The sequence below is a fragment of the Talpa europaea genome (genome assembly GCF_964194135.1).
Source record: "Talpa europaea genome assembly, chromosome: 9".
Taxonomy (NCBI): Eukaryota; Metazoa; Chordata; class Mammalia; order Eulipotyphla; family Talpidae; genus Talpa; species Talpa europaea.
Genome location: NC_140076.1, coordinates 31,979,869 through 31,993,601, shown reverse-complemented (window position 1 = coordinate 31,993,601; position 13,733 = coordinate 31,979,869). Strand labels below are relative to the sequence as shown.

At 51.3% G+C, this 13,733-nt stretch overlaps 1 protein-coding gene across 6 annotated transcripts in view; it reads left to right on the top strand.

The window, feature by feature from the left end:
- Positions 1-13,733, top strand: part of TTC39A (tetratricopeptide repeat domain 39A) — a gene marked incomplete at both ends in the record, with an annotated part of 48,231 nt that overhangs the window by 20,616 nt on the left and 13,882 nt on the right. For 4 of the 6 annotated variants that reach the window (XM_084244283.1, XM_084244286.1, XM_084244285.1 and 1 more), the window contains 6 exons: positions 5,489-5,620; positions 6,437-6,513; positions 7,718-7,785; positions 9,215-9,279; positions 11,231-11,330; positions 12,673-12,738. In XM_084244283.1, coding sequence (XP_084100409.1) covers positions 5,489-5,620; positions 6,437-6,513; positions 7,718-7,785; positions 9,215-9,279; positions 11,231-11,330; positions 12,673-12,738 — 508 coding nt within the window. Of the gene's footprint in view, positions 1-5,488; positions 5,621-6,436; positions 6,514-7,717; positions 7,821-9,180; positions 9,280-11,230; positions 11,331-12,672; positions 12,739-13,733 lie in introns of all 6 variants that reach the window. The other 2 variants (XM_084244282.1, XM_084244281.1) reach the window with 1 other exon arrangement.

The following is a 13,733-nucleotide window of genomic DNA, read 5'->3' as shown; positions in this document are numbered from 1 at the left end:
TCTTTTTCTAAGCCTTCTTGATCCTCCCCCTCCCATCCTTTTTCTGATTTTTTTTTGGAGGTTTCTTTCACCTCATCAATCTCTGTTGACTTTTCTGTATTTTTGTTACCATACCGTTGCTATCCTACTAGTCCTTCTTGTTTTCTGAATGTTCTTTTTCTATAAAACATCTTAATTTTGGCTTATGGGTCCACTATATTCTTCATGTCTGTATTTGGTATATTGAGTCCTCATAATAGGACCTGGCATGTAGTAAGCCCTCTAATAATTATTACACAATAATAGTAACGTATTATTGTTATAATTATTACCACAGGATATCATTTTTAAAATGTTCTTTTCTTAGAGAAATCTTGGCTTTCTCCAGCCTCACTTTTTCTGTTTAATGGGCCTGGGGGCAAGCCTGTACTTGTGGGGGACTTTCCTGAAGCGCCCAGTGACCCCTGGCAGTCTGTTTGGTCATGCTTAAAAGGAGTTCACTCAGAGGCCAACTGGAAAATCTGGGCCACACAGTCTTCAAGTTGGTGGGATTAGCTTTTAGATGATCTGGCAGAGAGCTGGCCCCAGATGTCAGCATTTCCAGACAAGAATCCTCCATTCCTTGGCTGGGCAAGAACTCCTGGCTGCCTGGCTTCTGGAACTGGGCCTAATCTTGTGTGCTGTCTACTTGCCCAACCCCCTCTTTTCAACTCTTGATTATCCTCTGCCACATCTGGTTTTCTCAAGTACCCAGAAAAAGTCAGGGGGCTGCTTTACCCAAGTCCTCAAGCCTGACCTGTGCTCTCTCCCTTGACTTGACTGACCCATCATTCTCTTGTGAGAAGTGGGTCAGTGCCCAGCTCCTGGTGGGGAGGTGGTTTCCATGAGCTGATCACAATGAGTCTTTTACAACAGTCCCTCGGGCAGCAGTCCCCACATCTCGTTGCCACCCTCTGAGGAGATCTGGGCATGAGGTGGGGCCTGGATGTACCCAGTGAGGCCACTGTCTGAGTCCATTCCTGAACATGCAGGCTCAAGCTCCACTTGCCTCCAGGTCCTTAGCTGTGCCTAAGGCACCTCCTTGCCACCCCACCCCTGCAGTCCCCTCTTAATTGAGCAGCCGCCTCACCCTGCCTCACCTGAGGGTGCTCTACCAGGAGTCCTGCAGTTCTCAGAAAGGGGAGAGGACATTCTTGCCCTAAGGAAGGCACCACAGATAAGCCAGAGTTTCCTTGAGGCCACCTTTTATATCACCCTTGAGGCAGGTTAACTTAACCCCTGCCCCATTCTAGAAAAGGATCTTTTTTTTTCCTTTTGAGTTTAAGAGCTTCCCTCCCCAACAAACAGCAGATGTCAGTAGCACACTCCTTTTCTCTGTTGTGTCAACAAGAAAATGTTTCCAGATATTACCCTGTATTTAGTGTGGGAACGGGTAGGTGGAGGGGAAGGTAGATGGCAGCAGAAATCCCTCTCCACCTTTGTTGAGTACCACTTGTCAAAAGAAAATAACTTTTGCTAAAAAACTATCTGCCCTGCCCACTTATTCCCTGAAGCTTCAAATGATATTGGGGTCCAGTTTCAGTTACTATTTCTCTCGTTGCCCTAATCTTAGTCACTCGAGGATGTTATCCCTATTTTGCCCTTGGGGAGTTTCAGGGCCCACCAATTTCCTGTCCACATCAGCATTTGCTCTCCATTTGTGGTTTCCTTGGTGAGGGTTTCTAGCTGATTTCACTCAGCTCTGACTCAGAACATGGTTGCTGCTCCCCTTGTTTTTTTTTAATAAATTTTATTTTTATATTCCCCATACAATTGCAGCCCCCTTATTTTGACCCCAATCCCTCCTCCCCTTGTTTTTATTGATGGAAAAATGGTGAGAGTTGCTGGGATTCAAATCTAGACCCAACCTGCTCCACAAGCCACACTTTGCCTCCTGCCTTCCTGAGCCTCAGGGAGTTTACCTTGGACGGAAGGCCTTAGATCTGCTTCCTCCTCCTCCTTCCTGAGAGAGTGAAGGAAGCAGAATGGTGCGGGAGTGTGTCCCTGAGGTTCCTCTGAGGGAAGAGGTGAGGACTCTCCTGAGAGTGAGGGCTCACACTGATGAAGGGGAATGACCGGGAGATAGAGATGTTTCTGGGCTGCGCCATGAGCCTAGGGAAATGGGTGTGCACCTCCCTGGGGCGGGCAGAAAAGTGGTTGTTTGGCTCCTGGGCTAGGATTACTAACTGGACCAGCAAGAGATGGAAAGATTTAACAGTGAGTGTTTTGGCACGAGAATAGGTGGTTCGAGGAAGCTACTTTGGGAGTCAGGGAGCTAGGGCAGTTGGTTGATAGGGGAATGAGGCCCTAAGAATGTTGAGAGGGGAGCATGGGGATCACTTAAGACACTGGAAGCAGAGAGATCATGTGGGATGATGTGATCAGGGTGTGAACCATGGGCTGTGGTGTTGGGGTACCTGTCACTGGTTCATTTAGCTGCATTTCATGAGGGCCATCAAGTGCCCAGCTGGTGCTGGGGCCACAGCATGGAGCAGGCATGGATTCTTCTAGGAGGTCTGCAGAGAAATAGTGAAATAAGCAATAAGGGGTGCCAAGAGCTACACAGGAACCCAGCAACATGGGGAGATGCTGGTTAGGACTGACCACATAATTCCTGGGGCCCATTACAAAATGAAAATGTGGGGTCTTTTGTTTAAAATTAAGGATTTCAAGACAGCAACAGCAGAGCATTAAACCAAGCATGGGACCTCTCTTGCTTGGGGCCCCAGTAACTACACAAATCATACACCCATGAAGCCAGCCCTCAAGGCTTCCTGGAGGAAGGGACATTTAAGGGACATTTAAGTGGCAGATGAAGAATACCCTTCGGCAGAGAGAACAGCCTGTGTAAAGGTCTGGCAATGAAGGAAGGTCTAATGTTTTTGAGGGACAGAGACACTTGGTCTAGCTGGACTGTCAAGAGCTGAGGCAGATCCCAGAAGAGGGAGGATAGGGTGATGGAAGGTGGATCTGGGATATGCACTTTCTAGAAGCTATTTGTACTGGAAAGGAGGGCAATGAAGTGGAGAGGAATGTTCATGAAGATAAAAGCTTGGAGGCAGGGGCTACCTCTGTCTTCCAGCCTTGAGCAGCCTCTCCCAGAAAGGTCTTCAGGAGGTGAGGCCTTAGGCTGGACTGGAGGGAGGGGTCCCAGAAAGGAACCCAGAGTCAGATGATGGGGGTGGGGGTCTAAGATGACTAAGAAGTAACAGACAGTACCCTGGCAGCTGGCAGAAAGAAGAGGGAAGGACTAGAGGCTACTGGGCTTAGTTGACCTCCAGGCAGCTGGTCCCCATAGCCTTCTCTTGGCTCTTCCAGTGCTCTCCACATCGTGATAGCTGGTCTGGGCCCAGGGTGGTATCCCAGTGGGCATGAGTTGGGTTAGCTCAGAAGCAAGGGCACTGTTACTCCCAGGGGTCTGGATGCTGTTATGTACAAATAAGAACTTTGTGGGCTGCAAACTAAACTTGAGATATCTGAAATCAGGGGGGTCGTCATACCTCTAAACCCTACTTCCCAGTTCAGACCATAGTCGGGGAGTGGCCAGGATTTCTAGCCACATGTGAGTGTTGGGACCTTGGGCCTCAGACTAGAAATTCCACTTTGCCTGCCAGCTGCACAGGCAAGGCTGTCCCTCCTGAGCCCCCCACCAGACTGGGTGGTGTAGGTGGGGCTGAGTCTCAGGCCTAGGTAGGGAGAGGAAGAGGGGTTTGAGAGTTGGAGAAATTGCGGGGACATTTTCTGGTGGTGGATCTGTATGCTGCCAGAGAAACCCTCCGCAAAGAGAAAGTGATCTCTGGGGGAATGACCTTAACCCTGGCAGGACACAGAAAGTGCATGATGTGTCCTATTTATGCCAGCCAAAGTCCATGTTACAGAGAAGAAAACTGAGGCTCAGAGAGGCACTAAGATTTACCAGGCTCACACAGCTGGTAACGAGCAAAGCCAAGGTCCCAGGCTGTGTCTGAGGGACTCTGGAGCCTGAGTTCTGGCCCCACAGCAGTGGCCACCTCCTATCCATAGCCACTGCCCTCAGATTAAACAGTCCGGGCTGGGAGGCATCCTGGCAGCTTCCAGGGCTGCAAAGAGGCAGAGCAGCCTTTGCTTATCTTTAAAAGCCTTTTGATTATCAGAGATATTACCTCAGGGTCTCTGAGAAGTAGGGAAAAAAAGCAATTGAGTTTACAGGGGTGGGGGTTATGAAGGAGAAAGGCAAGAAAATGGATAGTCATGTGATTTCACAATAACATAGTCTATAAACCTTAGTCAATCTTTCTTTCCTTTGAAGTTCCCAGCATAAACCCGGCACCGAGAAGTTGCATAAATAATTAACAAGGGAATGATGGGAAAATGCTGCTGCCCCTATTGTGTGCCAGGTGAGGGTCACTCCCAGTCAGGGCAGGCCAGCGTTTTTGTCTTTTTGCAGAAGCATCTATCAAGGCCCAGATGCACCATGACATCAAGCACAGAGAAGGACTGGCTTTGTTCCTGTCCCTTCTATCTACTGTGTCAGACTAAATGTCCCACCCACCCAAACACATACCCCTTTGAGCTGAGAAGTGGGGAGCTATGGAGAAAAGGGAGACTGGAGGGGAAGGCCTCCTGAGCCTGGCATGCTGGGCCTGTCACACGGTGCTGAGGACAGCTGTGAGTCACTCATGAGCTCTGTCCCTGAGGTGCCCAGGGCCTGGGGAGAGAGCTGACTGCTGCTGGTGTAAGGTCAGCGTGACCCCTGCCTAACTCCCTGAGAAGGGAGCCCTGGCTTCCCAGTGGCCTTTGTGGTATCGGAGGCCCTTGACAGATGAATGTGGGGGTCAGGGAAGGGCATTTCAAGCTAATGGAACAGCACGGGCAAAGATCTCAAGGAGGGGAAAGTGGGCAAAGATCTCTTGAGCACTTGTGTGGTTCATTGTGGGCAGGGGTACTAAGTTAGATGAGAACAGGTCACAGGCAGAAGCAGAAGTGACAAGAGGGCTGGGCTGGGGAAGTGGGCAGGGTCCAAGTGTTATCTCAGGGGAAGTGGAAGCAGGGTGACAGCAACAGATGGGCTGGGAGAGGCAGCAGGTGGCACGGTCAGTGAGGAGGTCCTGTAACCAGGATCTGGCGAGGCTTGAGGACAGATAGCACTGTGAAGGAAGGTGGCGCAGGGCGAGAGGCAGACCCTGGGTTCAGGGGAATGCAGCCTCAGGCCTGTGTTGCTCAGTCTTTTTTTTTTTTTTTTTTTGAGTTCTCCTAGTAGCCTTGCAGCTGCGATTCCTGCAAAACAGATGAGAATCTGAGGATCAGATTTGAAAAGTCCCTTCCGGTGAATCGACAGAAGAGAAGCTGGGGTCTTTTGCATAGCAGTGTGGCACTGTTTCCCTCTGTTTCCCTCCATGCAGCATGGGGGAGGGGTCAGTGGCTGACGACACAGGGCCCGCCGCCTCTGGAGTCTACCAGTCGGTGCTCTCATGTCTCTTCTTTCTGGCAGGACCAAGGAGAGCATGTACCACTCACTGACATACGCCACCATCCTGGAGATGCAGGCCATGATGACCTTTGACCCTCAGGACATCCTGCTGGCTGGCAACATGATGAAGGAGGCACAGTTGCTATGTCAGAGGTCGGAGTCGGAGTGGGCAGGGATGAGGGTGTGGGTCTTATCTTACTGCCACCCTCCCTACCCCCGTGCCCAGAATGCCACCATCAGTGCTGCTCCTTTTGGTTAAAGGATATGCCCCCATGAGCTCAGCACTATCTTTTGGCACTGCCACAGGGGCCTTGTCTGAGCCAGTCACTGAGCAGCTTCCAGCACCAGGTCTGCTTGGGAGGAAACAAATCCTGACTCTGCCACTTAATGACTCTTTGACCTCGGGCAGGTCACTCTGTCCTTCAGCTGTGAAATGGGTCCGATTACAGTTGTCATGGGGCCTGAATGACGACACCAGTCACAGGACTTGGTGTGTAGTTGGTATTCTCTGCACAGGAACAGGTTGAGTGAATAAGCAAACAGGTGGAGCCGACACTCACAGAGCACACACCCAGGCCTGCCCTTGGCCCAGCCCCATGCCTCACTCCAGCCACATGGAGAGCCATTAACCCCAGACTCTCTGACGCCCACACTGCTGGTTGGGGAGACCGGCACAGACAGTGACATCTGGTGGCAAATGAGGCAGGGAAGCTCAGGGGAGCTTGGGGGCTCAGCCAGGGGAGCAGGAACGGCATCCTGGAAGAGGATGCTGAAGCTGAATCCGAAAGCTGCAACAGTTCCTAAAGAGCTGACTGGGGCAGAGGAAAGAAGAGGCTCCAGCCAGAGGCAACAGGAAACCCTAGACTGGGGGGCTTGAGAGGAGTTCAATGTGTTGGGAGGGACAAGAGATGTGGTCAGAGCCCCCCAAGACCTCTCACGATCACTGAATCACCCCCTTTCCCCCCTCAGGCACCGGAAGAAGTCCTCGGTAACAGATTCCTTCAGCAACCTGGTGCACCGCCCCACTATGGATCAGTTCACGGAAGGTGGGGCATCTGGGAGGTTCCAGGCCCAGGGAAGGGTGGGTGGGGGCAGTGATACTCCCAGTTGTGGCCTAGGTCCTGGGGCACAGATGGGTCAGACTTGAGGCCTTTTGAGGTGTGGCTCTTAGGTGAGGCAGGAGCAGGTAAGACACACTTATCTGAAGGCATCACCTGCTGCATACCTGCATGAAAATGATGTCATGTACTTTGCTCCTCAGGCCAGAGTGGGCTTGGAATTTTGTTTGGGGGCTAGGCTTTGTATGCTCCTGTACCCCAGAGGGAAATGTTTTGGAGGCTGATACACTGAGATTAGGCAACTGAGGGCAGGGAGCCATGGTCTGGGCTGCCTGAGGCTTGGCAGCAGTTTCTTTGTACCAGTCCCAGAGAGGTAGCAGCAGCCAACCATGAACAGTTTGCTCTTCAGTACAGGGATAAATGGCCTGCCCAGCTTAAGCGCTCTTGACGGTTCCAGCAGGAAGCAATGCAGATGGTGTCACTCCCTTCACCATACCTCCTGTGGCTCCCTGCTGCCCACAGGACCACATCTGTAATCCTCCACCAGTGTTAAAGGCCCTTTGCAGCAGGATCTCTACCCCTCATCATTCCCTGTCCCCTAAATTTTGTCTCACCCCCATTTCAACCTTCCATGGCGCAGCTGTTCCCCAACCTCTGAGTAGCTGGCTTTCCTGGGCTTCTGCCTACAAGCTCTTTCTGGCTCATTCTTCCATTTCTTTCTCAAGACACATGGCCCAATGCAAATGTTCTTTCTCCTAGCAGTCATCTCTTACTTCCGGCTGTGCTATGTCTGTTTCCCTTACTCTCCCATGGCTTGTGGGCTTTCCTAGACCAGGATCATGCTTACTCATTCATTCAACCCAGCTCCTCCTCCTTGCCTGGCACCACAGGGGAGTTGGCACAAAGCACCTACAGTGATGTTGTGGTACTGGGCTGAGGGCTCTGTGCTGACATTTGGGACACAGGGGAAGGCGGGGAGGGGGTGGAGAACGTAAGATAATTCAGGACAGTGGTGAGTGCTGTGAAGGAATGGGTGTGTGTGTGTGTGGGGGGGTGTGGGATAATGAGCTGCTGACTTAGGCTCCCTTTGTCTTTTGAGAAGGGCGGGGTGGAGTGGGGGGAAAGGACTTCACCCAAGCCTCTGTGAAAGAATCCTTCCAGGAGGCTGCAGGCTTTGGTTTTCTCCACGCAGAGGAAATCCACGCAGAGGTCTGCTATGCAGAGTGCCTGCTGCAGAGAGCAGCCCTGACCTTCCTGCAGGTAGGAGCCCCTGCCTGTGCAAGGAGCCTGGAGATGTCAGGAGGCTGACCCGAGCTAGAAGGATCTAGTGCCATGATCAGCCCCTCCTGGCTCAGAAGAATACCCGGCTCCCCCAACAGGCCAGGCTGCAGGCGGGGGGCCGGGCTCTGCGTCTTCCTCACTGAGCACACGCGTCCCCATCCACCAAGGGACTCACTTCACCTCGTGACTGCTGTTTCCCTGCAAAGGGTCACGTGGGGCACAGGCATCATCACAAACGGCTTTTTATGGTCAATGCCTCCAACAAACAAGTTTGAAAGGATCAAACATGATTCTTTCAACAAGCTGACTCATGACCCCTCTGAAGCGCCAGGCGTGGTGCCTGCGTCACAAGTGTGCGGTCGTCACCTACCTGACACGCTCTGCATGCTTGTTTTCACATATGTTCATGTGTTGTAGTTCATATCCACCTCCCAGGCCTGCAAAGGCACAGAGGGGTTAGAGAGAGGGAAGGTGGTTAGCAAAGGCAGAGCTAGGATTTTGACCCAGGCCTGGCTGACTAGGAGCCCCTGCTCCTTGTCGTACTGGTAGTTATGAGAACATCACCACATCGATTTTACCCCAAAAACCTGGATTACGATGATAACATTTTATCATCATGTAAATAAGTGTATTGGGGTGGAAAGGTCGTTAAGAATTTTATTGTTGGTACTGTTTTTCTTAGCATTTTTTAAAAGAATCTTTGGAACCCAGGTGATCAGAATTGATCTCAATCCTTTGTCAGCATCATAGTAATAATTGTACACGAATGACCTTTTATTTTGCTTGCTCACTCTATTACAAATAATAAAAGCCCAGGGATCCTTAAGCAGCTGGAGGACACAGCGACTCCTCACCCCCTGGGCCCCTTCCAACCCTGGCCCTTGAATCCCTCCAAAATTCTACTTAGCATGTTGTGTGTATCATCCCCACCCTATTTTTTTTTTTAAATCATTTTCTCCTCTCCCTACTCATGTTTGAACAGCATACTGTTATGTCCTAGTTTCGAGCTTCAGAAGCCCTCAGGTTATGTGGAACTTGCTGTCTTCACTCAACCTTGTCTGGCTGTATAATATTCCCTCCTGTGAATACGCCAGTTTGTCCATTCTCCTGCTGATAGGCATTTGAACAGTGTGCTGTAAGCACTCCTTAAGGTAATTTCCAGCCCTGGTTCATCCATTTCTCTTGTATTATTTTTATTGAGGTGGTAAACAGGGCTGTGTCTAGCCCTGAGCATTTTGCTTGTTTCACAAACAAGACCCTCATCTCAAGTCCTAGGGGTAGACAGGACTGGTCAGTCTGGCCTCTGACCTCACCCTCCAGAGCCCCTTAGAGAGCTAGGCCCAGAGCTGTATGGTCCCGTGGCTAGCCTCCCAGGCCTGGAAATCTCTCCAGCATCTCTCCCCCACAGGATGAGAACATGGTGAGCTTCATCAAGGGTGGCATCAAAGTGCGAAACAGCTACCAGACCTATAAGTGAGTAGGGGGGCCAGCAGCATGCTGGGGGGCTGGGCCATGCATCTTTTCCTTCAGGCTACCTTTGGAAGGAAGTACTAGCTGGAGGCAGAAAGCCTAGAATGGCAAGTGACCTCAGGCAGATTGCTGCATCCTCAAGACCTCAATTTTCTGGAGTAATTTTCCCCGTTTTCTGAATGTATCTGTTCACCTGGGTCCCCCGAGTGCTTGCTCTGTGCCTGACCCCGTGCTAGGGATAAGACAGGATTGGGCACCAACAGCTTGGTGTGGAGGGGAAGTCACAGTCATGTCCGAACAGCAGCTGAAGTCCTACACCATCCATGAAGGCTGATCCAAGTGCCACTTTCCCATGAAGCCTGCCTTCACCTCTTCAGCACACAGGGTGGTATCTGCTCCCAACTCCCCCGAGCTGGGAGGCCCACTAAGACCAGGGGCCCTGGCATTCAGCCCTGAACCAGACACAGACTGTGTCTGTGGATGAAAGAATGAAGATTCGGTACAGATCACTTTTACCCAACATGGCACACAATCCCTAGCTTCAATTCCAAAATAAAAAGTCCTGAATGCCAAGTTTCTTCCCACCAAGCTTGGCATTAAAATTCATTTTCCATTGAAAGTTGACTTAAGATTTGAGACTGTCATCTTTATTTTCCCCCATTTAATGTGACTCCCTGCAGAGATAGTGTTTGATTTCAAGGTATTGCTGGGGTATATATAACACAATATCCTTTATATCCGCACCATCCATCCCTTGTAGTCTGTGAAAGGATGGCTGCTTGTCCCTCCAGTTGCTCCACCAGCTTCCAGAGTGACGTTTCCAAGGCACAGACCTTGTCAGGTCACCCCCAGCCAACTCCCAAAGCTCCTGTTGCTCTGAAAGTCTCAGATCATTGCTGAGTCACTCTTGGGAGCTTCCCCTGCCCTCCTAACCACATGCCCCACCCCATTCTGCCTCCTACACTTGTACTTTCTTTACTTCTTCAAACATGTCAAGCTCATTCCTACCCCAGGGCCTTTGGACATGCTACCAGGAACACATTTCTGTACAGGCAACCCCTACTTTGCCCTCAAGTTTTAACTCAAATGTTAGCTCCTCAGGGAGGCATTCCCTAAACCCCAGACTAGGTCAGGCCCTGGGGTTCTCCTTTGAAATCCTGATTGCCCTCACAGTGACCTGCCCCCTAGATTGAGAGTTGTAAGGACTTCAGCTTGGTGGCTGTGCTCACTGCCATCCTCGAGTGCTGGGCACAGAGACCTTAGTCAATGTTCGCTGATTGAAAGCCCTCAAGATGCTTGTGACCTGGGAAAGCGGCAGATGTGTCTTTAAAGCCTGTGTCTTGTCCCAGTTTGGATGGAATGTGGGCTCTGTGCTGTTGGTAACCAGAACAAAGAAAGTTGAATTCCAACCAAAAGACTGGAAACTTCCTAAAGGAGGGGGTGTTGAAGTTGGACCGGTGATTCTCCACTGGGGGCAATTTTGCCCCCATAAGGCATTTGACAATGTCTGGAGACATTTTGGTTATTACAACTGGGGTGGAAGGGCGGGTGAGGATGCCCCAGACATCTAGTGGGCGGAGGGGTGCTGCTAAACATACTACCCGTCCCCTCCACAGCTTCTACCTGAACAGAGAATTACTCAGCCTAAAATGTCAGTAGTGGCAAGGTTGAAAAACTGTTTAGACAGAACGCAGAGCACAAGTAAATGCCTAGCTATTGGATAGAGCACATGCACTCAGGCTGATGTGACTGAAATTTAGGGGCAAGGAGTGTTATGGTGGGAGGAGGTTGGAGATATTCCTCGAAGATCAGCTCTCTGGGTTGCTAGATCTGTTACAAATCCACCACCAGGAGTTCTGATATCAGCTAGGATAAGTGGGTCAACTTAGGCTAGGCTGGAAGGGGACTCGAACCCCAACATGTGTCTGAAATTGGGCTTTATATCCCTCTGCAGAGAGCTGGACAGCCTCGTGCAGTCCTCACTGTACTGCAAGGGGGAGAGCCACAGGCACTTTGAAGGTGGGGTGAAGCTGGGTGTCGGAGCCTTCAACCTGGTGAGTGGGAGTCCCCTGCCCCTATCCTTGGTCTCTGGGCTCAAGATTAATTTCCCCTGCATGTCCCTGCCCCACACAGGCCTCTGCTGGGCTACCATGCCTGGCCCTATGTGGGCCCTGGGACCCAAAGACCAATCAGACCTGTTGCCAGCACTGGCTCACAGCCAGGGGGTGGGGTGGGGGATGAGGGGGTGCTGGGATTGGCTCCATTGTCCTTTCTGTGCATTTCTTCCCAAGTCAAGTTGGCAGCTTAAAATCCACCCTGGGGTTGGAGGAGGGGATATTTGTAGAACCAGAAACTGACAAAAATTCAAGGCTTTTTCCTTCCCAGAGAGTTGATGGTTAAACATTGCCTAGTGGCAGGGGAGGAGGCAGCGCTGGAAATGGCTGATGACCCACAGGCGTCAGGGGAGCAAGTCCCCTTTCTGGGGATTCAGGGAAGGTGTCACAGAGCAGGCAGTATTTTAGCTGGCTCTTTAGGCAGAAGAAGGGCATTCTAAGCAGAACAGAGTGAGCTGAGGCAAGGAGGCTCAGAAGCTTCAGGCCTGCTCAGCGGTGGAGGGAACTGCTCAGGGATGACTTAGACTCCTGGCTCTGGGTGGCCTGGATCTTTACAGAACTTGTGTGTGGTAGGGAACAAAGGGGTGCACGTAGCTCTATCCCCTCCAGGTAAAATAAAGCCTGTTCAAGGAGCGGCCTTGGGCCTGGGGGCCCAGGCCCCACTCTGGATTCTAGTTTCCTCACATGTAGAATGTGAATGCAGTGGCCCATGTGCTAAGAAATACAAGGTGCACAATGCATGGATGCAGGACCCCCTACTCTCAAGGACTAGCTGCACCCCTGACAAGCTATGGGGCCTTGGACACACACCATCACTTATCTGTGCCTCTGTTTCCCCATCTGTTAAAAGGGGGCAGTATCCCTTCTTTGAAGGATTGTTCTGAGGATCAAAATGTGGGATTCAGTGTAATAATCGCAACAATAGCTACCTGCTATGTGTAGGCCCCATTTTGTGCTTTACATTTATTAATTTGGTCCATCTGCACAACATCCCTATGGAGTAGGGGCTGTAATTCCCATTTTATAGATGAGACCTAGAGAGAGGACATGTGACTTGCCCAGGGTGACCCAGATGGGCATGGCGAGAATAGAATTCGGACACAGTCTGCTGCTGCCACACTACAGTGCCTCTCAATCTGGGGAGTTGGCTTTCCAGGACATCGCCTTGTGAGCATTCTGGAGATGGGGCCTGCACCCCTGGTTGCCCCCAGGACTATGGGAGGCTTGGGGAGTGGAAGGGGTACCCCTGCCCCTTCACATGCCCCCTTGCCTGTTCTTGCAGACACTGTCCATGCTTCCTACGAGAATCCTGCGGCTGCTGGAGTTTGTGGGGTTTTCAGGAAATAAGGTAACCAGCTGCTGACTGGAGCTGGACTGGGCGGGCTGGGTCCTGAATGCCAGCCTGCCCGGGCCCTCCTCGGGATGTGCCCTGGATGAGGCCCAGCGCTGTCTGGGCTTGTCTCCTTGTCAGCTAGGGCCAGTGATGCCTGCATCGCACAGGGTGGGGAGGCCATGGGTAAAGAGGGAGGGTAAAGGGTGGCTCTGTGCAGTGGCCTGGGTGACACTCTGAGTGTGACAGGTGTTGGGAACCTGGTTCTTCTCACCTGGAAATACCTTGAGCAAGTCCCTTCCCCTTTTTTGTTTTTCTGGTTTGGGAGATGCCCAAGGGAAGCCTGCTGATGCATCAGGCCCCGAGGGCAGAAACCTGAGGGCTCAAGCACCCAGAGGCTTCACTGAGGTCAGGAATCTGAGCCCTGGGCAGCAGACAAGGAGGGCTCCCTGGAGGAGGAGGCCTGGTGTAGTTAAGGAGCATTAGCTGGAAGTCAGGAGTGCCGGGTCAGCACTTCTTCTGGGACTCTGAGCAAGGGGCTTTTTTTATTTTTAAAAGTGAGATCCAAAATTCTCAAAACTGTACTTTCTCCAATTGACCTCTATTTATATATTCTCAAAAATGACTTATGTTTTACCTGAATCTGTTGAAAGGAAACATTATGACAATACAGAGAAAACCCTTATACCAGTAATAAGGACAGATCATAAAAATAAATACTGTGAGGACCAGGCCATCTCACAAAAGCCCAGCTAGCCCATGTGGTCTGCCAAGGCTCTGAGCCCTGGGCTGCTCCTTTGTGAGCAGTGGAGCATCAAGCGAGATCAGAGTAGAGCACACACTAGCACAGGGCCCAGCTTTCTCCTGACCCCACTGGGGGACAGAACTGAAAAGGCAGACCCTCACTTGGGACTCTTGCTTCCTCATGTCTGCCCACAGGCCTCAAAAATCTTGGTTATCCTCTGTGGCCCATGGGCTGGGCCCAGGGAAATGCTGGTGGGAGACTCTCTGAA